At 30.2% G+C, this 22,255-nt stretch overlaps 1 protein-coding gene across 3 annotated transcripts in view; it reads right to left on the bottom strand.

Moving 5' to 3' along the window:
• Positions 1-22,255, bottom strand: part of LOC143240818 (oxysterol-binding protein-related protein 11-like) — an 83,834-nt gene that overhangs the window by 24,464 nt on the left and 37,115 nt on the right. For 2 of the 3 annotated variants that reach the window (XR_013021981.1, XM_076483948.1), the window contains exons 8-14: positions 21,790-21,831; positions 19,429-19,506; positions 14,998-15,065; positions 9,803-9,888; positions 4,147-4,283; positions 525-610; positions 40-121 (exon numbers count right to left, since the gene is read on the bottom strand). Coding sequence is in view for 2 of the 3 variants with exons in the window: in XM_076483948.1 (XP_076340063.1) it covers positions 40-121; positions 525-610; positions 4,147-4,283; positions 9,803-9,888; positions 14,998-15,065; positions 19,429-19,506; positions 21,790-21,831 (579 nt within the window). In the remaining variant the exon portion in view is untranslated. The remainder of the gene's footprint in view (positions 1-39; positions 122-524; positions 611-4,146; positions 4,284-9,802; positions 9,889-14,997; positions 15,066-19,428; positions 19,507-21,789; positions 21,832-22,255) is intronic. The other variant, XM_076483957.1, reaches the window with a different exon arrangement.

The raw sequence follows: 22,255 nt of genomic DNA, 5'->3' as shown, positions 1-22,255 counted from the left end.
ATATCACCACTTAGACTGTAGAGCACTGTACTACATTACCTTGTAACCTACGTGAAAAGATGCAAGAAACCATTCCACAACTGCTATCATCCTTTTCTCTGGCGACTGAGCTTCTGCTATTCTAAAGAACCCATATGTTAACACATTTATATAATGTTTATACAATTTATATAATGCTAAAACTACTAAACCTTGTATAATGATTATAAAGTTTACAAAACATATTTTTGGTTAGGTATGAAAAAACATTTACATTTTGTTTTTTTCTGCATCATAACCAACTAATAACCTCTTGAGTAACACATTACATATTGCACAAAATATTATTTGCAAGGCCACAAAGACACTAAAAATTATTTATGCAAGTTTTTAAATGCTTCAGAAGTTTGATTCAGAAATGTGTAATCTGAAAATATTCACACATTCTCAAATACATAAAGCAACATCTTAATGTCAAATAATTAAAAACCAATATACTAAAAGCCCAATATTAGTAAATATTTAAAAAAAGGATAAAAACCAACCTGATAAAACTATCAGGATGTCCCAAATAATCTGCAAACATTTCCAGCAGAGACCTGGGTTCTAGGATAAATGTTGGAAAGACTACCTACATATAAAATATATTTTTATACAAGTACTGAAATGAGGATACTAATTTGTTCAGATCTGTTTACTGATTACTGTAAGCCTTTTTACTTCTAATTTATATCCTTTGAAGTTTCTGGATGATATAATTTTGTTATCATAAATGCAAGACATCTGAATTTACTAAAAACAGGTACTTGTTTCTAGAAAATAAAGATGTATCAATTCATATTTTTGACATTTAAAAATAAATAACTATTGAATAACTCTCATGACTATAATATCTTTCTTTCACTATTTCAAAACTCATAATTTCAACTTCAAATACAAGAAGTTAAAAAACTCTCTTTGCATTAAACTACTAACACAGGTTGCTATCTAACAGAAAAACTGAATTAAATCAATTAAAATATGTCTATCTGGTTGAGATTTGGCTATATTTCTGTTGCCCACTGAATCATTTTTTAAGAAAATGCAGTAATTTCTATATCAAATTATTATATCACACTTTAAAAGAAAAGTAAACCACAAATTTGGTAATTTAAATTTTCATGAAACAAGCACAAACATATAATTATTAAACATTTTAAATGTTATTATGACACAGATGTGTTTACAAAATGTGTATTCATAAGCTTAAAGTACTCTGAAATTATTTTGGTACCAACAGTTCACATAGTATTATTACAGTAAAACCCTGTTTAGAATATTTTAACGTCTTTAATAAGTACATTGTACATGTGTTCTGGAATGAACAGAAAGTACTTAAAACTTGTAGATAAATAGCATAGACTTTTTTAATTCTTACAAATAAACTTATAATTATCATTGCACCATACATTGACAATACCACTTCAAAATTTTAGACTATTTGAACCTTGATATTTACTAAGACTTCTTCAAACTGTCAGGCTATCTACATTTAGAAATTCAGGGGGACTTTTACTATAAACCTAATAATATTAAAAAAAAAATTTTCTTTCCATTTTTTGCAATTAGTTTTTCATGTTAGTGACACTTGTTATTTAGATATATCATTGCATTACTACATCTTTAGATACTTCAATAAATTGAGTACTATACTATTCTAAAAAATTACTTTTTGTTTCATCATTTTCCAGGACCAATTTTTTTATTTCTTGTTTTTTAAGCTATTAAATCTTAAAAGTCAAGATATATACTGACTACTAGTTTTAAGTCTGTATTTGTATCTTATTTTATACTGACCTATGAAAACAGAGATCTGTTGAGATCAGCAAAACAAAAAAGAAACTAAGAGCAATATGAGTTCATGAAATCATTTTACACAATAAAAAGCTGTCTCATAGCTTAGCAATAAATTACATATAATTATGTCAACAATTATATAACACACAAATTAAATGTTCATATTATTTTATTTTTAAAAGTCCAATTCTAACAGCAATGAGTTTTAGTTTTTCTAGCATTCTTGCTACAGGCTCGGTCGAGTTCATGATTCCAAATTAACCTGCTATAACTTCTAATATGTTTTGTGTATCTTAACAAAATTTTACAAGCTTTCAGTAAGCATTGGATCTTTTCTGGACAAAATATCAAAATTTTAGTGAAGTATTTTCACTGAAAATTTTCCATGAATATATGATGTCAAAGTGTTGATTGCTCTGAGCACAAAGTAAGATTACAATTACAAATATTTTACTTCATCTGAAATTTGTCACATTTCATTTGCATACTCTAAACCTTCCTAAATAAATTTCAAACATATTTTTATGTGAAACTTTACATCTTATCTGTTATTTTCTTTATCCTAACTCTATAAAAAGGCTAATTAATTTAACTGACCTCATAACCATTATAAAAAAAATACAAAACAGATCTAAATTACCCTTTTTTCTATATAGAATAACTTGAAATTGACATATATTTATCTTTCCTCAATAACTTAAAACTTGTAATATTACACATCTGTTTTTACTTAAATTTTATTGTTTTATTGGCCTTTGAACCTAATAATTCTGCCACACAAATTTTAAAGTATTTGAAGAAGGTACAGCTCAAGTTAGCCTATCAAATTATATTAGGTACAGGCTACTTTAGAGTGTACCCTCTGAAAATTTTTACTATCATTTTCCTTTATTTTATCTTATTTTATATAAAATACAATGTTTCTAATTTTTACATTTTATTTACTTCTGCAATACTAAATAAAAAATATGTAGAAAAACAAGAAATATTGTACTTCACAGCATTTTCTTTTTTTGCTGTCAACTGACAATGAAACTTAACCTAACATTCTTTTATACCAAATATACTATTGCACTAAATAATTTTTTTAAATCTAATTAAATAAAAACACAGTATAATAACATGTAAAAATTAGACAATGTCCTATAACTATTGCAACTTTTCTGGATACCTAACTATGCAATAATTGCCATTAAAAATTTAGTTAAGCTCATCAATGTGTTTCCCATGGGGAAAAAGTTTGAACTGAAAGCAAAATAGACAATTCTCTGTACAGAAAATAATGTAATACAATATGCCATTTCATATATTAAAACTCTGGCTTTCTATTGTTATATATAATAGAGTATTAAATTTTAGAGAAAACAACTGGCAACTGTGAATAAGATGTGGCAGGTGGGCATAGCAAAAGGAGTCTGATTCTCTATTTTATTGCTTTGCACCTAAATAAGACTGGAGGCTATAAAAGTTATGCTTTGTTTGAGTCATAACAATATTATAATGAGTAATTGATGTTAACTTTCATACTTTTCAGAGATAAGATGTAAAACTTCGAGAGCAAATGTCACAATTCTTATAAAGAGTTTAAAATATTGCCTTATAAAACTATGAACTTAAAATTTATATAATATTAAGACTTGGATTATTACCTATGTATATTTTGATACCAAGTTTATTCATATACCATGATATTAAATCAGCTAAATAAAATTTTGAATGTAACTTAGCAAAACCCAGTAACATGACTAGAAAAGGATACCTGTATGAAAACAGGTAATAAACAAATACCAAACAAACTTATACTAATATAATTTCTGCAAATAAATTTACTTCCTTTAAAAAAACAAAAAAAAACACAAAATGTTCACCTGCATTAACACTGAAGGCAGAAAATTTTGAGCATTTCTTTTTCATTTGAATGCCTTTTCATTATATATTATTGTATATAAATTTTTCATATTTTTCTTAGCATCTTAAGATAAAGTTAAGAATGAATAATATGTCAGGAAATGATTGAAACAATGTGTAATAAATAGGATAACCTGAATTCATGCTGGCAATTGGATGGCTAAATACTAATAATAATGTTTCATGTTGTTGTTGGATGATATAGCTACTCTGTATATTTAAATTTTACATAAATTATTTCAAATAATTGTATAGTATTGTTTACAATTTAACATATTTTTATTCTAATGTTTACCAGTACTTGTACAAAGAAAAAAATGTGGAACTTGAATTTTTAAGTTTCTAAATGCCAATTTATTGTTTGTGAATCTGTGATGTATAGTAAAATTTCCAGAAATATAAGACTGAATCAAGATATTCTACCTTTGTAAGATCCACACCTAATTTAAGCTGGGACAGAAGAGGGAGAACTACATTTTTCATGTCATCCACAGAGCCACAATCCTCATTTCTATCATCTTCTTCATCTGTTACTTCTCCACTTGGGTCTACTAGTTCTACTGAAAGTAACACTGAAGCTTGATCTTTCTTTCATAACTTATAAATTTCATGATAAAAATTTATAAAACAAAATCAAATGTAAAACTACAGCTCATTTTAAAAAAAATTTAATCTAATAAAAGTATAAATGTTCTGTACTTTATTTTAAAGCTTTAATACTCATGCCAGCTGTCTTGAGTTTACATTTCTACTTCAAGTGGGTTTCTTATCATCATGTAATAAAAGTTTCACATAAATAACAATACAGAATTGTTTTAATGGTTAGCTGCATCTAATAACTTATATTTTTTACCAGCATACTAAATACTGTTGAATTATATAATGTTTGTCATTTGAAGTATTCTGAATGGAAAGAATGTTATTCAATCAAGAATTTTCTGAAAAGTACAAAGTACAATCTGCCAGTATGTGTTGTCATCCATGTGAGATTTGTTGAAAAATTGCATGTTACTACTCTTCACAAAAAAAAAAGCTAAATAAGAATACATTCACTTGAAAAACAGAAACTACAACCAAACTGGTTAGAATAGAAAAAGAATCCAATTCTCACTACAGATGTATATGTATAAAACAAACTCTTTAATCCCTAAATGAAGTTGTAATTCAAAAGAAAACAAAAAAGGATTTCCTTATTTGTAACAAATACAAGATAGTTCAAAAACTGTAAGATAATTGGTATTTTTCTGTATTTGTCCAGTTTCTGGCATTCTGATGAGGAATGAAATTTTCCAAAACCACTCGAAGTTAATAAAAGTGTCAAAAACCCACAGCTGAATGGACCTTACTTTTTCTTCACAAAACTTCAGGACTTTAATGTTAAGAAATAAAGAGTATATTCATTCAAAATGATACTGACACATTATAAATATCCTTACCAAGAAAATCAATTAGAGAAGGCTATGTCTTTATTAAACAAACATTAATTACAAAGAGAAAATCAACTATAAATATTCAAGCACCATTTCTTGGAGTATCTGAAAATCCAGTGAAATTGTAAGTAAAACAGCAATAAAGATATTTATATTCACATAATTAATTTAAAAGCTTTTATTTGTGAAAGTGGATAGAACACAGTTAGAAAAACCAACTAACTTTAATTAAGCATGTGATTATATACATTTAATAATAAATGCATTTCATTATCAAACAATTAAGTGCTGTCCCTTCAGAATAACAAAATTAAAATGTTATGTTTGAAGAAGAAAATATGACCACCAGTCCACCAGGCACTCAAACAGCATACTTGAGTAACACTAATCAATAAAACAATAGCATTAAATTTAAGAGAAAAAAACAGTTATATAACATACACTACATTGACTATGTAACTATATGTCATGAACCATAGGCATTGGAATGAAAAAAACAAAACAAAAGTTCTACATATCAGTTATCAGAAAATAATCTAATAAATCCATGTACAGATTAGCAAAATTTGCCATTGTAGTAATAAATGAAAATCACAGATATGCAGAAAGAATACAAGCTTCCTAGTAACCAGAATCTACAATATTCATTCCAACCACAAAACTGCCCTTCACAACATCTAAAGAAGACAGCTGAACTTCTGAATAATAACATTAAATATATCAGCTTTTAAGTGACAAGAAGCCACGTATTACACCCTTGTGCAAATTAATTGAAACAAGACAGAAAATTACGATTTTTTCAATTTTTTGCGTTTTATTTCTAAGAATCCAAAAATTACTCACAAATTAATACATGATATGACCACCTTTATTTCTCAAAAGATCATTAATCTGCTTTGGCATCGAGTCCACGAGTTGACTGCAATCTTTACTAATTTTTGAATCACAGTACCACACCTCAATTATGGCCTCAATTAGCTTATCTTTCTTAGTAGTCTTTTCCCCAAAGTCTTTCTTTACAAATTGCCCATAGATTTTCAATAGGATTTAAGTCCGGAGAGTTTCCAGGCCAGTCCAGCACCTTTATTCGCATTGTAGTTATAAAATTCTTCACAAGTTTCGATGTGTGGCACAGAGCCAGATCTTGCTAAAAAATGCCAGATCCATCTGGAAATCTCTTTTTCAATTCTGGAACGGCTCTTCTCTGCAAAACTTCGATGTACTGTGGTCCTCGCATCATACCTTCTACGATATGTAAGCCTCCGATGCCATAGTAGCTGAAACGGCCCCAAATCATCTTCTTCAAGGGATGTTTTATGAACTGATTGATGTGAGATTCTCGAAGTTTCTCACCTGAAGATCTGCAAACATGCAGACTTCTTTGACCCTGTAAGAAAAAATGAGTCTCGTCACTGAATAACACCTTCCTCCATTGTTCTTGCATTCAGTTCTTGTATTTCAGACCACATTGATACCATTTTTTCTTCATTGAGTTGGTAAGAAGTTTTTTGACTGGTCTCCTTACCCTTTGACCAATGTCAAAAAGCCTATGATGAACCATTGAAGAGCTGACTTTTATTCCTTTGACCTCCAAATCTCTATGTCATCACTTGTCTTTCATGGATCTTTCACGCTCTTCCTAACCACATACATGTCGTCTCTTGGTGTTGTTTTCCTTTTTCGGCCACATCTTCCTTTACGTTTCAGACTGATAGATCCGGTACTCACTTTGGCCTTGATCGCACGGCTGACGGTCGATAGGCTACCACCAACAACATCTGCAATTTCCCTGCAAGTCATGCCGGTGTGCTCTTGCAGTGTCACAATCTTTGTACGCTTTCTAGGAATCATATTCATTGTGTATGATGGCTGAAAGCTGACTGATTAACAGTAAAACAAATGGCCTCATTTTGAGAAAAGTCAAATGCAATTTCGAATGACGTAATATTCCTCAAAATTTCATCATATATCCCAAAAATAGATCAACCGTACTGCAAAACACAGCTTATGATGCTGTCTGTGTGAAAAAATGACTATTACAAGAAATCAGCAAGTTCAGTGAGCCTACACCAGCTGCCATGCTGAAAATATTGTAAAATGACCATTTGTTTCAATTCATTCGCTCAAGGATGTATGCTTAAAAGTTTGGTGTTTCAAAAAAGTTATATATAGTGTAATGGAATCATTAACTGTGCAATAATTTTCTTCTGATGTATATATCATGTTTTTGAAATCTGAAAACAAAAATATACATGTGATGCAATGAAATAATTAATTCTGTAATGATGTTTGGATTGTGCAAGATTTGTTTCTGGAATTTCAAAAAGTTATGTACATGTAGTGCAATGGAATCATTAACTTTGTATTCATTTTTTTTTTATTGTTTACACCTTGTTTCTGGATACTTTGCTTATGCAACAAAACTAATCATACTTCTTGAATATAACATTTTAAAATGAACTCTGAAACTTATTTTTAACAGAGAAATATTTCAAAATAAATATATGAAGAATCCAGTAAGGCAATAACTACTATACTTCAGAGAAATGATATATTCTACCTAAAAAAAGACATGAAGACAGAATTTACATGTAAATCAATAAGCGTCTGTTTTGTTTTGTTTTCTAATAGATTCAGTGCAGCAACTGTGAACAGCAAAATGGTATGTTTTCTGCTAAAAAGAATTAAAATGTTCCTACTAACAATCTAATATAAAAACTATAACTTCTAATGGCTACACTGCATGTTATACTCAATATAATTTAGGACTTACCACCATTTGAAACCCTAAAGTTTTAATAATCTTATATAAATGAAAACAAATAATTGTTGTCATTTTCCAAAATGTAGACTTAATTTTGTAAAGCTTTTTCAAATTATTAAAGTGTTTAATCATTAACTTTTTCACAAGTCACCGAGTTACATTCATAATTTAATTAAACAACATTACTATCAATATGTGTTGATGGAATTAAAATTATAATGTATTTCATAAATTTTTATTATCTAAATTTTAATTTATTTGTTTCAAACTTCAGTTTTGTTGCCATGTGAGCCACAAGCTGCAAAAAATCTTAACTTTTGTAATTTCTACTGTGAATCAGATAACTCCAGTCCTGTAGATGTCTATACAAGTTTGTTTAATTGCCCTACTGAATGGCATGTTCCAAAGTTCATCAGCAAAAATTCAGTTAAAGTTAAGTTTTTCCAACCACTGACAGATCCATGCCTACATCCTCAAGCTTTACATATCACATTTGTTTACAACACATAGTAATTAGAAAGAGTTCACTTTACAGCACAATTCAACAATAATTATTTTGAAATTGGCACTCACTTGTCATCAAGATGTAACATGTATTAGTGGCTTCTCTGTCCGTGATAGCACTAAGGGTTTTTTTTTTTTATTTTATCTAAGTATGTTCAAGTTAGATAGCTGAATTGCACTGAATTTTTGTTTTTTATATCTTGGTTAATTATGTATGATTTATGTTTTAAAATACGTAATTAAAAGTTTTAAACATTTTTAAAAGTATCTCAAACATTGCCCCAGTTTCCAAGGCTTACAATCATGAGTAAGTGCAAAATAATTTTGCTGAAGGATTGTGCACCTCTCCTGAAAATACTGTAACACGTCCAGTCAATGACTTGTGTAGAGATGAACAATAAATGGTAAATGATAAGAAAGGAAAATAAGACATTAACAATTAAGTAAGGAAAAGACCTGAAATAACAAATGCCAACAAAAAAAACTTTTAAGATATTCCACAAAATAATTAAAAGGAATGTATATTTTTCTTTTTCATAATTTTAAATATTTCATTATACTGTATGTTGTTGAAAATATCTACAGTTAGTGATATGACAGAGAAAATGAAAAATAAAATATAAACATTTACCTTATAAAATTTTTTTATATTCAGTTAGGAGGTTCTATAGGTTATACAAATAAAACTAAAAAAACTGTGAGATGAAGAAAAGCACCTTACACTTAAACTATTCAGAGTCTGAGTGCATAAAACTGCAATAAATAGATAACACATTTTTAGTAAAATAATGTTATTCTTCATGTACAAGTTAGTTATAATCTTTAATCAAATGTTACCAGTTTTTGTGAGGATATGCTAAGAAATCTGAGTTACCATATATTGTTGCATACATATCATTCCCCCAGTCAGCTTCCTACAAATTGTAGAAGACTAGTGCAAGAGTTAAATATGATGTAACTTAAAAATGAAACTTCACTAAATTCAACATGAAACTCTTATTCCCAGCCTCATGAGCAACAATAATTTTGTCATGGAAAGAATCTGAAGACAACAACATTTTATTTTTTTAGGACATTATTCCAGGAATGGATTATCTCATATGAGTTGATATACTCTTTCATGTATTTTTATAAGTTCTTTAGAAGTTTCACTGCAAGCAATTCCTTATGACTGAACATATTTAGATAATTCCAGCCCCAGCAGAAAATATTCAGTGAAGAGAGAGAAGAGCTGTTCTCCATCTACTGGTAACCTTTCATTTCAATAAAACAGTTTTTTGACAACCAGCCTAAATAGAGTCATTAAGATAGAAAAATCAAGTAAAAAAAAAGTAATAAATCTATTCATTTCTCAAAAAAAACAAAATGTCATATGTAATACCTGGCTGCTCAGGAGAAGTGATGGACAAGAAAGGTGCTGTATGATCCATTTTTGTTAGAGGGTGTGAAGAGCTTGATAAAAATGACCTTAAAAAGTTAAAAATATTGATGCATTATTCAAAACTTTTAATGCTTTTTTCTAATTATGAAACTTAGCACTATATTCAAAATGTATTTCATCAAACAATACTTTTTAATAACAAAATTTAAGGCTTTACAAAAATATTTATACTATTCTTAATACTTAAGTAAAAATAATACTTGAACATGTATGTACACTGATTAGATTTTTCCTACAAAATTAGAATCTGAAAAAAACAACAGCTTGTAATCACGAAAATATATATGAACAGACCGTATTAGTCAACTAAACTTAGCTCTCTTGACATGAACTTGGATGATTTGACCAACCATGTGACCTCTTTGTGCTGGATTGGTCTTTATAGTTTTGATATACTAACGTTTAATGTATTATGTATATCTTCACAAGATATGGCACAGTTTCCGTGTACAAGTCTTTCACATACAAAAGTTCATATTTTTCAATGAAATTTGTTTGAATAAACTAAAAAATTTGGTCTGTGAATATATCAAGTTGTTTTTAACTAATCTGTATCAAAGTAATTTTCATGTGAAGTTACAAATACTTTTCTTCATCTAAACAAATCACAAACTTCATTTGCACAATCTCTAAAACCTCTTAAATACATTTCAAATGTTTGCTTTCAGTTATATTTTATCTGTTATTTACTCTAAACTAGCTCTGTACTATGTTTATCAATTTGACTGAACTTGTAACCACCAAAAGAAAAAAAATCTAAATAAATATAAATTACCCTTTTATTCTCTCTAGAATAACTTCAAATTGTAACATTACAGGACATTTATTTATCCTAAGTAGCTTTAAACTCGTAACAGTAAACATCTGTTTATACCTAAATTTTATTGTTTTATTTTTATTGCCATTTGAACCATGTCTAACTACTATTCTCACAATACAAGTTGTAAATCAGTTGGAGAAACTGGAGTTATATTAAGATATCAAATAAGATTACCCATGAGCTGCTTATTTGCATGCTCCATGAAATGTTTTTATTGTATTACTATTATTATTTATTTTACATAACCTAACCTAACATTTTAGTTATGTTTGTAATAATAAATAAAATAATAATAACAGGACAAACAAAAAATAAAGTACTTACCCAGGTCTTCTTTTTGTTTGCTGTCAACTGTTGATAACACTTAACTCTACTTTTTTATACTGGTGGTAGTAATGCATTAAATAATTTTTACTTAATTAAATAATGCACCAAAGAACATGGAATAATGACATACAAAAAGCAGACAATTTCCCATAACTAACACAATGTTTCTGTTTGCCTTTCTAACTACGTGGCAAGATTTGTTATAAATTCACCAATCTAGTCACTGTCTTTCCTGTGTGAACAAAGCTTGTATTAACAGAGAAACTGACAACTTTTCATTCAGAATTAAAATTAATGAGAAATCCTGAAAAAGAGGATGCAACACATGGGTGTGGCAAAAATCTTCATTTTTTATTTGATAGCAATGTAACAAAAAACTGAAGAACACAAAAAATTATAGTTTGTCTGAGCATTCTCGACTTTACAGTGAATAAATAATTTACATACAATGTCATACTTATTGGGGTGGTAAATAAAATAGAGGAGATAAAATATGTCACATTTCTCACATTAAGGGAAATTCAGGATTTTTTTTAAATACTACTTTATAAAATTAAAAATTAAAAGATGTTACTAGCTACATTTTTATGGTATGATAATTGGTTTAACATATACAAAAAGTAGTTTAATTAAATTGAATGCAAGTCACTAAAACCTCGTGACACATGCAGTAAATAATACCCAAACACAGAGGGTGAATACTAATGTTAACTCTGATCTAGAGCTTCCATCAGGCACAGTCAAGGATAGTCTGAATGTGCCTTTCTTAAGACTCTACACTTTATTAAAGTTTCATTCAGTTTTCAAGAATCAGTGATTTAAAAAATGTGTCTTCAGTGGACTCAATTCAGCATTCTATAATGACAAACCCATTACTAAACTAATTAGACAAAGAACTATCTACAAGTAAATGTATGATGAAGTGCATTTTAATATTATTTTCTTTGTTTCAGAATTTTCATGTAAGGCTCATAATGATTATGTGCACATAGCTATCTCTAATTTTGAACTGTATGCTATACCCAAAAGTGCAGAGCACAGTTCTGCAAATCATGATCTCTCATGTGTGAGCATGGTAACTAAGACACATTTTTATATAAATAACCAAACAATATGCAGCAACTTAAGTTTACTTATAATAAAGTATAATCATCAGTGAAAAGAAGACAATAATCAGCACCATGATGTAACAATAAGAACTATTACACATTTTGTCTGAATAAGATGTGACTTACAAGATAAGTCAACAGTAGAATGAGATCAGTTTCCATGTTGACAGTACTTAACTGATTAGGACCAGGCTTAAAAAATATTTGTTTGCTGTAAACCCTAAAGTGATTTAAAATGTGGGAAAGTAGGTTGATTAATATTTAGTTTTTTTAAAGTGCTTGGCCTAAAAATTTTGGAAATATCATTAGCTACCTAATCACCTAAAACATAACACATTAAACCATGAGTACAATTACTATCAACATTTATTACATGAAGAGAACTTCAGAAATTTCAAACCAAAGAGAACTACTTGTCAAAAACGTAACATTAACACTTTTGACATACAAGTAGTTAAAAGAATGTCAATATCTTTCAAGTTTTTATGGAAGTTTCCACAACACACATCTGCTGGTCAATAACAACCTTAATAGATAAAGTTGAATAAAACCGTTGTGGACAATTTTACATCTTGTTCTTCTATTTCATTTCATTCACCAAGTAACTCTATAAGTACTTACCTTCAAGTGGATAAGTTTCGAATTGGAATAAATTTGTTTTTTATCCTAATCTTCAATCCAAGAGAAAATTTTTCAGACAGATACACTACATAGATTTGGGTTCATGATGTTGTTGATACATTCTTGTAATATTAAATACTTTCATGCTTGCTGTGATTTTATTAATTTAACAAGAAGGATCCCTTGGGATGAACTAAACCATGTTGTCATACCTCAATGTACTGGCCAATCAGCATTAAGCTGTCAATTGGTAATCAGACAATGTCCTTCCACATAACCATAAACTACCTCAATTTCCAAGGAAAATTATTTCAAACATAATCTGGTGATAAAACTTTTAGTCTGCAAGTTTTGTTAAATGGGTCAGTACATCAGCAAAAATTGGTGAGAATAAAAATTTCCCACATTATAATGTCAAAAAAAACATCTCAGTTGGCCCCAATTTCAGACTGATGGTCAGGTTACAGCACATAGAAATATTTTTAAAGTTAAATGCAAAAACATCAAGGTTAGACCTGACCTAACATCAAAGTGAGAGAGGTTCAACTTCCTATGGGAACACAAGTCCCAGGTTCTTAAAATAAAATGTATAGGCTTGTTTTATTTGTTTGTTTGGAATTAAGCACAAAGTTACACAATGAGCCACCTGTGATGAACCTACCACAGGTATCAAAACCAGTTTCTAGCAGTGTGAGTCTGCAGACATACCACTGTGCCATTGGGGGAGTTGTTTGTTTTAATGGATTGCTGTTTTCCAAATGTGAATGTTAATTTAACAAAAATATGCACTATTGTGTTATATATGATGTCCTTAATATTATTTCACCAAAAATTGTTTAGATATTAAGTATTGTTCTTTACTAACATATTATAAGAACAGTACAAATGCAAATAAACTCACATATGCCGAGATTTCCAAAACAAAAAAAAATTTTGTGAACATCAAAATATACAATTAAAAGAAAATTCTGAGATAGCCTTTCATGTTTGATGCCCAAGTGTTGGTGTAAGAAACAACGTCTAGGAATTATTTCTAATAAAAAGAATATTAAACAGCTACATTGAAAATATTTTACATAAACAAAGCCTTCACTAGACTATCAAGCTTAATACATTTCTCCCAGATTTACTCCCTCTCTACTTATACTCAGAAGGTTGCAAGTGAAGGCTTGCTTACAAAACATAGTTGTGTTCTTGGGCAAGACACTTTATCCCTTCTATTGTAGTATATCCAACTGTATGACTGGTATCAGCTAGTAGCTGGGGGTTAACCTGCAATGAACTAGTATCTAACCATTGGTAATGTCTCACCATTCTCATTTATTTGTGCCATTGAATCTAGAATTCAGCAATGTCTCCTATGTACCATGTAATCATGTGATGCACTTGACTTTGACTTTTATTTTCAAAATTGCTTTTTAAAATAATTTGACATCACAAATCTGTCATCCTGCAATGGAATGACATCACCTACCTTTAAATAATTGTAAATCACAGAATGCATGATAACATTTGTCTGTTTATGACAAACGTACTAAGGCTATCTGCCACCACTCCTAATTATAAAACTTGGACAGTTCTTTATCAACGTACCAGAAATGGCCATCATATTATAATAATCAATCATAGAAAGGGTGAGCATGTTTGATATGTTACCAACGGGTTTTAATCCCATCATCTGCAAACTACAAGTCAAGCACCCTAACTACTATGACAATATGATAACGAAACTTTATAACCTAGAAGTAGTTATCAGGCTAAAATACTTGCATGCAATAAATTGTCATGAAGTGCTACAAATCTATCTGAGATCTCTGGTTACTTAATAATCTGTAAAAAAAGTATCTAAGTGGTTTAAAAGAAGAATAAATTCTCATATTTAATTCATAGTTGTTTAAAACAAAGAAAAATTATTTTTCATATCAGAAAAACTTGTTTAACATGATATTTGCCAAATACAATTTTTTTTTTAATAATGTTGATATATTATCTGTCAGGTTATGATGCAATTTGCACAAATGTTTTTGTAAAATACAGAATGTTGACACTGTTCACGGTAATGCAAGACTGTTAAGCTAGAAAACACTGAATTAACAGTGATTCTTACTACCTTTTCAGTGCTGTTCCTTGAATTACATAAATTTCATATACAAAATAATTTTTTTCTGAAGTTTTTCTTATTCAGGTATACAATGATCATTTTAGGAAATCCTAAACATGAATGTAGTTTTAAATTAAATATATTCAACAAGACTCACACATTTGTCCCTGATGATATCAAATCTTTCATTCTTGAATCATCTTGAACTTTAGCTTGAGAAGAAGCCTAGAAGAAAGAAACTTAATGCTACCTGAGAGAAAAAATTTCTCTAAAAATTCAATACATACAACTGTTTTTAAGAACTCTAATCAATGATGCATATGTACTAGAAATTTGCTTAATGGTAATAACTGTTCCTCATACATGTGAAAAGCTTATATTTTCCCATACTGAAAATACTTACCTCCACTCAATCCAAGCATTGATATGAATTCTACCTTGCTCACTCCCACTGTATTGCTCCAAGTTATTTTAATCTCATGACTTTTCCACCTATGTTATTGCACCTTCTATACCATACTGAAAAATATAAGCTCCCTGTTATCCATTCTTATTCACTTTTTTGAGACTGGCAATATTATCAGACTCAAACACTGGCTATCCTTGGGAGGATGGGAGAAATAGTGTAAGAAGAGATATGAATTATTAAAAATATATTTTCAGTATAGGATAACATAAATTTCCAAAACACACCTCCACTCCAACTTTAGCTAGAATCCCATACATACCAGGTGGAGGGGCTAGTGAGAGCAGGATATGCAAAGAAAGAATCTGCACAGAAAAACACGTGCAAAATTGAGATGTATGCACACCAGTATGGGTCTGAACTACTTCTGGAACAGGTATGTTTTCGACCCAGATAAAGTGAAATGTAAACATGGGTAGAAAAGGTGAACCAGCTACAGAATCAACATTGTTCATTATCATGAGATTTTTCCATGTCCCAACCATACAGATGAGGTTCCACATGTCATCATTGGAATTATAGTTATAGATGCAAAGCTAGATCCAAATTATAAGGGTTAAAGCATGGGGACTGCACTACAATATAACTGTATAATAGAAGTATGATATGAAAAGAACCCAAACTGAAAATTATAGAATAATGCTGTAGCATGCAGAATTATGAGAAGTCAATGGCACTCTTCCATGATCATGGAAAGTAACAGAATGACCAAAAAGACAAGCCATGTTCATGTAACCAGATACTAAAGCATCACTTCTGAACCAAGATTACGGGAGGCTCCCTAGCAGGGTGTGGCTTCCCACCAGACATCTGGGGAAAACATCGAAGATAAAGGTGGGAGGGTTCCAGCTTTGCCTTTAGTGGAATAAAGAGTGCAGACATCACTCAGGAGAAATATATCTCTGCTCACCACTCCAGTGACTGGAATCTGAGAGTGGTGAGGAATCCCTTGCTACACTAGAAAATAGAAGATAAGTCATGTTAGGGAACCCTAAGGAATGATTTTCAGGAAACAGTACAATAGGTGAGAAAATAGTCTATATTTTTAAAAGCAAACAAATTTCAATTTGTTCAATCCACAGGTTAGCAGGAATAGACAAAGTCCCTTAATGCTTTACTTACGATAGTTGATGAGTGGCACTCCAATATTGGATTTGGTATTTGATACAGAGCAATTGTTCACCATGTGGAAAGAGCCAATATGTTCTCATGGAACACCTCATCTCAATAGAGCTCACTGCAACTAGGAATTTAGTTATTAGTTGCCAACTGATGAGAAAATAAGTAGCATAATACTAAAAGATCCTAATGGATAAATAACTAGTGACAGCAGACCTGAAACATTATAATATGTGCTATATGCACATAACATCTGAGTGTTCAAAGAAAACATGAAAGACAATCTGGAAGATGAATAGGAAATAAAACATTATCTATTTTGCTAGCTGCTGCATTTTTAGATATAATAGATGGACTGGTACAGTGTCCTGGAAATATGAAGCACAAACCAATCTAAACATCAATGTCCATTAGCCAATAACAGAAAAAACATGTCTTAAGTGAAAAATAGTATATTAAATGTGACCCCAAAATTTCAAAAGATGGATGTAAAAGAGCATAGAGAACCACTGAATGGATAACCTAAAATAATTTCAAAAGTAATGATAAAAGCAGGGACTCAAAAATAAGGTTGAACTGATAAGGCAGCATTACATATGGTATAAGACAAAGGCAACAAACGTTTGTTAAATGCCCATATAAATAACTGAGACATGTAGGTCAGTGGTATATGAGAGACCCTTAACAATAAGTAAACAATTTCTTTTGATAAACTTCCAAAGAATATTGAATGAAAAATGTTAATAAATTTCTCAATTGAAACATCAGTCCCTGATATTGTGTGATAAGCCACATAAAAGCCAGGCATGAAGTTGAAACACACAAAATGCTGGATGAAAAATGTCTGACAGAAGCTGACAAAAAAAAAGATGTGACCAGGGAAGGAGGGGAAGAGGATACTCCTTAAAATACTGGAGAAATGGAAAAAAGGGTTAACCCTGCCAATGTGATACCACAAGAAAATCTTAACAGGACACAAACCAAATCATTGCCAGATCCATGGAGAGCAGATAAACTGGAAGTAATGCATAGATGGAGATCCATCTGTTCTTGACTGAAAGTTTCTACTCCTAATGCCAAAGGGTGAAGTACTGGAGACCAGAAGTATGGGATCTGAGCATTCCAACATATGCTAAAAGCCTTTGTTTGCAGTGTCCCCAAAAAAAGAAGATCAAACAAAAACTTCAGGATGATGCATATATTCTGTAGATGATCTCTGTTGAGCTGAGATAACTGGTTGGCCACTAAATTCATTACACCTGGAAGAGTACAAGCAAGTAGAACAATCTGGTGTTTGTGTTCCCAAAGGAGAAAATACACTGTTTAAAAACAAAGAGATCTGAAATCAGGGTTACCTTGCTTGAAATGTTTGAGAGTATTGTGGAACTGTTGAATTTAAGCATTACCTCCTCCTTCACAACAATTCAAGACCCTGAGTCATAGCTAACTGAATTGCTGAAAATTCTAAGAGAATGATGTGGAGAGAAGCTTCTTGTACTGTCCAAAGCCCCTTTAATTCCATGTTTTATATACAAGTAGCACTGCCCCAAAAAGAAGCATCTGTGAACAGATGTATCTCTGACCATGGAAGTAGTAAACTGGCATCTACTGTTGTGCTGTCTCAGTTCAACCACCAGCTAAAATCCAGCAAACTATAATCTCATTGGACAATTCAGCACATCTGTACAAATGTTCCACTGGTTCTGTAAGGGCCACTGAAGCAACCTCATGTGGTATGCTGTGCACGCTGGTAGAGAATGGGACACCAGTATTCAAAGAAGTTCCAGTTCCTTGGCTTTAAGACATATGAGAGGATGTTGAGCTCAGTTTAGTCTGTAATTGAAAAACACCTCTACATGGATGAGGTACTGTGTGAAAGTAAGAACAGACTCCTCTTTTTCCATGAGAAACCAAAGTCTTGCATCTTCTGGTAGCATTGGTGATAGTTGGTCCGAGTGCAGGAGCCATGAAGCTAAGGGTGGAACAGAAGCTTGAGTTGAATAAATAAGAAAAGTGTGATTTGTTCAAGGTGATCACAGGACATATCCAAAAGTGGATACAGTCTATGGAATTGAAGTATACATCCAACTGGTAGTGGTAAGCCAAAGCAAGCAACAGACAAACAGAGATACATGGTATATCCATACCATCATGAAATAAAGCAGTATGTCCTCCAGTAAAAAACCAGCAATATCAGAGAAGGGAGAAAACTAAATTGTCCCTCTCAACCTTTCCAGCATCAAGGAAGGGGTAGCTTCAAAGGCCACTGAAGAAAACCCCAAAATCTCACAAATCCAAGTGTCTAATTGAAGAAAAGGAGCAGTAGGTGGTTGATCCAAATTTACCTTGTGAAAAAGAACAACATAATAATGAAAGGGGCTGGAAAAACTGAATCCAAATTTGATCCAGAATCATCAATATAAGTAGTTTCAAAATCACCAGGAAAAATAGCCACAGGCTGAATATATCTCTCCATTTCACAACAGATTAACTCACAGACTACTTCAACTATGAATAACTCCCACTAACTATAGAGAGATGCTAGATAACAGAAGAGGAAGAAGAGAGGTTTGTTTTTTCTTTCAAATGAAATTTTAGTTATACTGAAATCCAATGAATGTAACAAAGCACAGCACTGCTTCAGAAAAATCGTGACTAATGCTATGTTGAGTAAAAAAGCAATTACATTATCTGAGCAAGGTGTTTACATATAGTACCAGGACAGAGGGTGCACTGATGTAGGTTTAGAATCTCACAATGCCAAGAACATTTAAGTTGGGTATAAAAGATTGCAGCAAGAGAAACCAATGCTTAGATGGGCAAAGTCAACAAATAGCTCAGCAGAGGGTATGTTTTGGAAAATGAGTAAGTTACACAAATGGCTTTTATCCATTAGTCCAAAATGTTTTGAATATAATCAGCAACATCAAACTATTAAAAAAAGCATGTTAAACCATTACAATTGAAATTCTATTAATTTGACTGAATTATTTATGATAATACCTTATGCTGAATAATGGACAAGCATTGCTCCAAACAAAGAACTGTGGCTTGGGATGTAGCTTTGAGGAGAAGTAGTTCCTGCCATTAAAAAAAACAACATATAATGATCTTATAATAACCTGTTTTAATGTCCAAACATATTTTGAAAGCTTTCCAGTTTTTTCACAACTTTCTTACCATTATAATAAAGAGATTCAAATATTGCTACTAATCCATGAAAAAAAGGACCTTTATGACACATTAGATTCACCACCACATCTGGTATTTTTAATTTGTTTAAGAAATGAAACATTGTGTAAAACTGCTTCAAAACTCAGACGTCATAACAATATGCACGTGTTTTCTACGTTTTACTTTGCATGTAGATACTTCTAAAATTACTGACCATCTAAACTCTTTGTTGTGCAATACTTTTTATTATAAACTTCAAAATATAAATTTCACCAAGGAAATCTAACTTGTTCACCTCAATTATGATTAAAATAATTATAAGTTCATACGCAAAATGTTGAAAAAAGTGCCTCAAAGTAACCATTTCTTAGCTCCATGATGTTAAAAGCTTCATGCATAAACAATTACATCTAAATCACCACCAGTCCTTAACTGGAAACATTGTTATGTAAAATCTTTTTTATATAACATTAGTGCTTGGTTACACATGTGGCAGAAATCCAAATTACACCTGCCATCAAAAAGCATTTCATTCAACACATGCAAAATATTTTATCTCTTGATACTAGTATGAGAATAATTGTTTTGTGTTCTTACAGTAACTAAACTATAACAAAAACAGCTGATTAACTTTAAACCTTTTAAATCTCTTAAAGTATTAGTATTGTGTTTACTAACAGTGGCAAGTCTTTTGATATAATGCCATAGCAAAAAGTAGTCACATGTTACAAAAGACTAAAATTAATGCAAAAAAAAAGAAGACATTTCTAAACTGTACATACTAAAATAACAGTGTTCCAGAAATAACTTTCCTGTTTTAAACTTTAATAAACCATTATCACCAAGTATAAATAAATTAAGATTTGTTACATACTAATGTAACAATGAGGCTTATGATAATATAAAAAATTAATTTAATAAGTACAATTTCCTTAATCAGTTACTAATTAATTGATTGTTACAGAAATATTTATTAACATAATAGTTTTAACAAAATATGTTGAATAAGGCTACCAGTAAAGATCATCAACATGCACAAACATACTGTCATGTTCCATACAGTATGTTTAACATGGAAGTTTAATTATTACTAGAGCAGTGACATTTTTGTAAGTTTTTAATATTTAGTAACTGTGTGTAATTAATTAATAAAATGTACATATCATCTTAAATCACATAATCAAATTAGTTAGCCTGTATACAAAAGCTATATTTATTTCTGCTTAGTAATAATGTGTTTATTAAAGTTCAAAATAGGGAAGTTACTTCTGGAATACCCTGTAAAATGTTTTCTTTCCTGCCCTCAGTTGCAAAAGTAATTAACTTTGTTTCACTTGAGTTAAGAATTGAATATACACCATAGCTCTTGTTTTTCAATAATATAAACTAAGTAGAATGTTAATATAAAAGAGCTTGAAAATTCATAATGTATTGCATTCCTATAATAGTGATTTCAATTGTCAGAAGTTTTAATTTGTGTGCAATTTCCCTGCTAATAACTATGAAGTAGTTAGTGATAAGTTTCTACTTGTTACATGTACCATGGATTTGGGCTTATGCTAGCAAGATGTCATTATATTTCCATAAAAAATCTAGTGTAAATATTACAACATAATTTACATTTTCAAAAACTTTTTTTGACTTATAACAATGAAACTAATAGTAATTTTAATCACACCCTTTTTAACTAGCCTAACAAGAATTTCCTTTACTGGAGATCAAAGTTATTAAACATTTATTGTGATGCAATAACACATAAAAATGTTAAATTACTATATTTTGACGGGTAAAGCTTTCCCATTTCAAACAGTACTTATTTAATAGTTTTATATTAAATAAAAAATAAACTTTCAAAATGGACTAAGATATTATAAAACAGCCTCAACAATTTTACTTGTTCATGTGAATTCTAGACATTTTTAAATATTTATGTCAAGGTCATGTTTTGGCTGCTAACTACATTGACGTCTTAGCAAAAACAAGTAGCTACAAGTCTTATTTTTTAATACATTAATGATCCACATGTATAAACTTGTGTTTAGATTTTACACTATAAATGTTAAAAGCAATATGAAACATTAAATTTTATATCACTGACTTTTCTTAGTTTTTTTCTGAATTAAGCCCATCAATTAACCAATGTTAAAAAAAAAATTGCAAATTTACCTTAAATAAAAAGAAAAAACTCACCTTGTCAAGGGGGTGTGCAATTTTACCATCAGGAGGAAGATTCTGAATAAATATGTAAGGTTACAAATATCTAAAATATTATAATATTAAAATATATATAATGCTCAATTAAAGTGCAATTCTGATCAAATAGCTTTACAATTCCATATGGATTATGGTATTTTTATTATGAATACATATAAATCTCACCTATAAGAAAAGTGTTTTATATCTTCTTTCCTGATTATGAAATATCCTAATACACAAAGTTGGTGAATTAGCATGATATAATTGTTTACCTACTAGATAAACAATTTTGATCAGGGTTAAGTAAAATAACTGATTAACCCTTTAGCGATGTGTCACTTGTCAAAGGCCTTGTCATCGCATTTGCTAACTTGAATTCAAAAATTTTACTGAACTACTATTTTATGAATTTATGTTCAATCTTTAATATTATATATGATTTATTTTTTATTTAAAAGTT

Source organism: Tachypleus tridentatus, chromosome 2 (genome assembly GCF_004210375.1).
Source record: "Tachypleus tridentatus isolate NWPU-2018 chromosome 2, ASM421037v1, whole genome shotgun sequence".
NCBI classification, from domain to species: Eukaryota; Metazoa; Arthropoda; class Merostomata; order Xiphosura; family Limulidae; genus Tachypleus; species Tachypleus tridentatus.
This window is presented reverse-complemented; position numbering and strand designations above follow the sequence as displayed.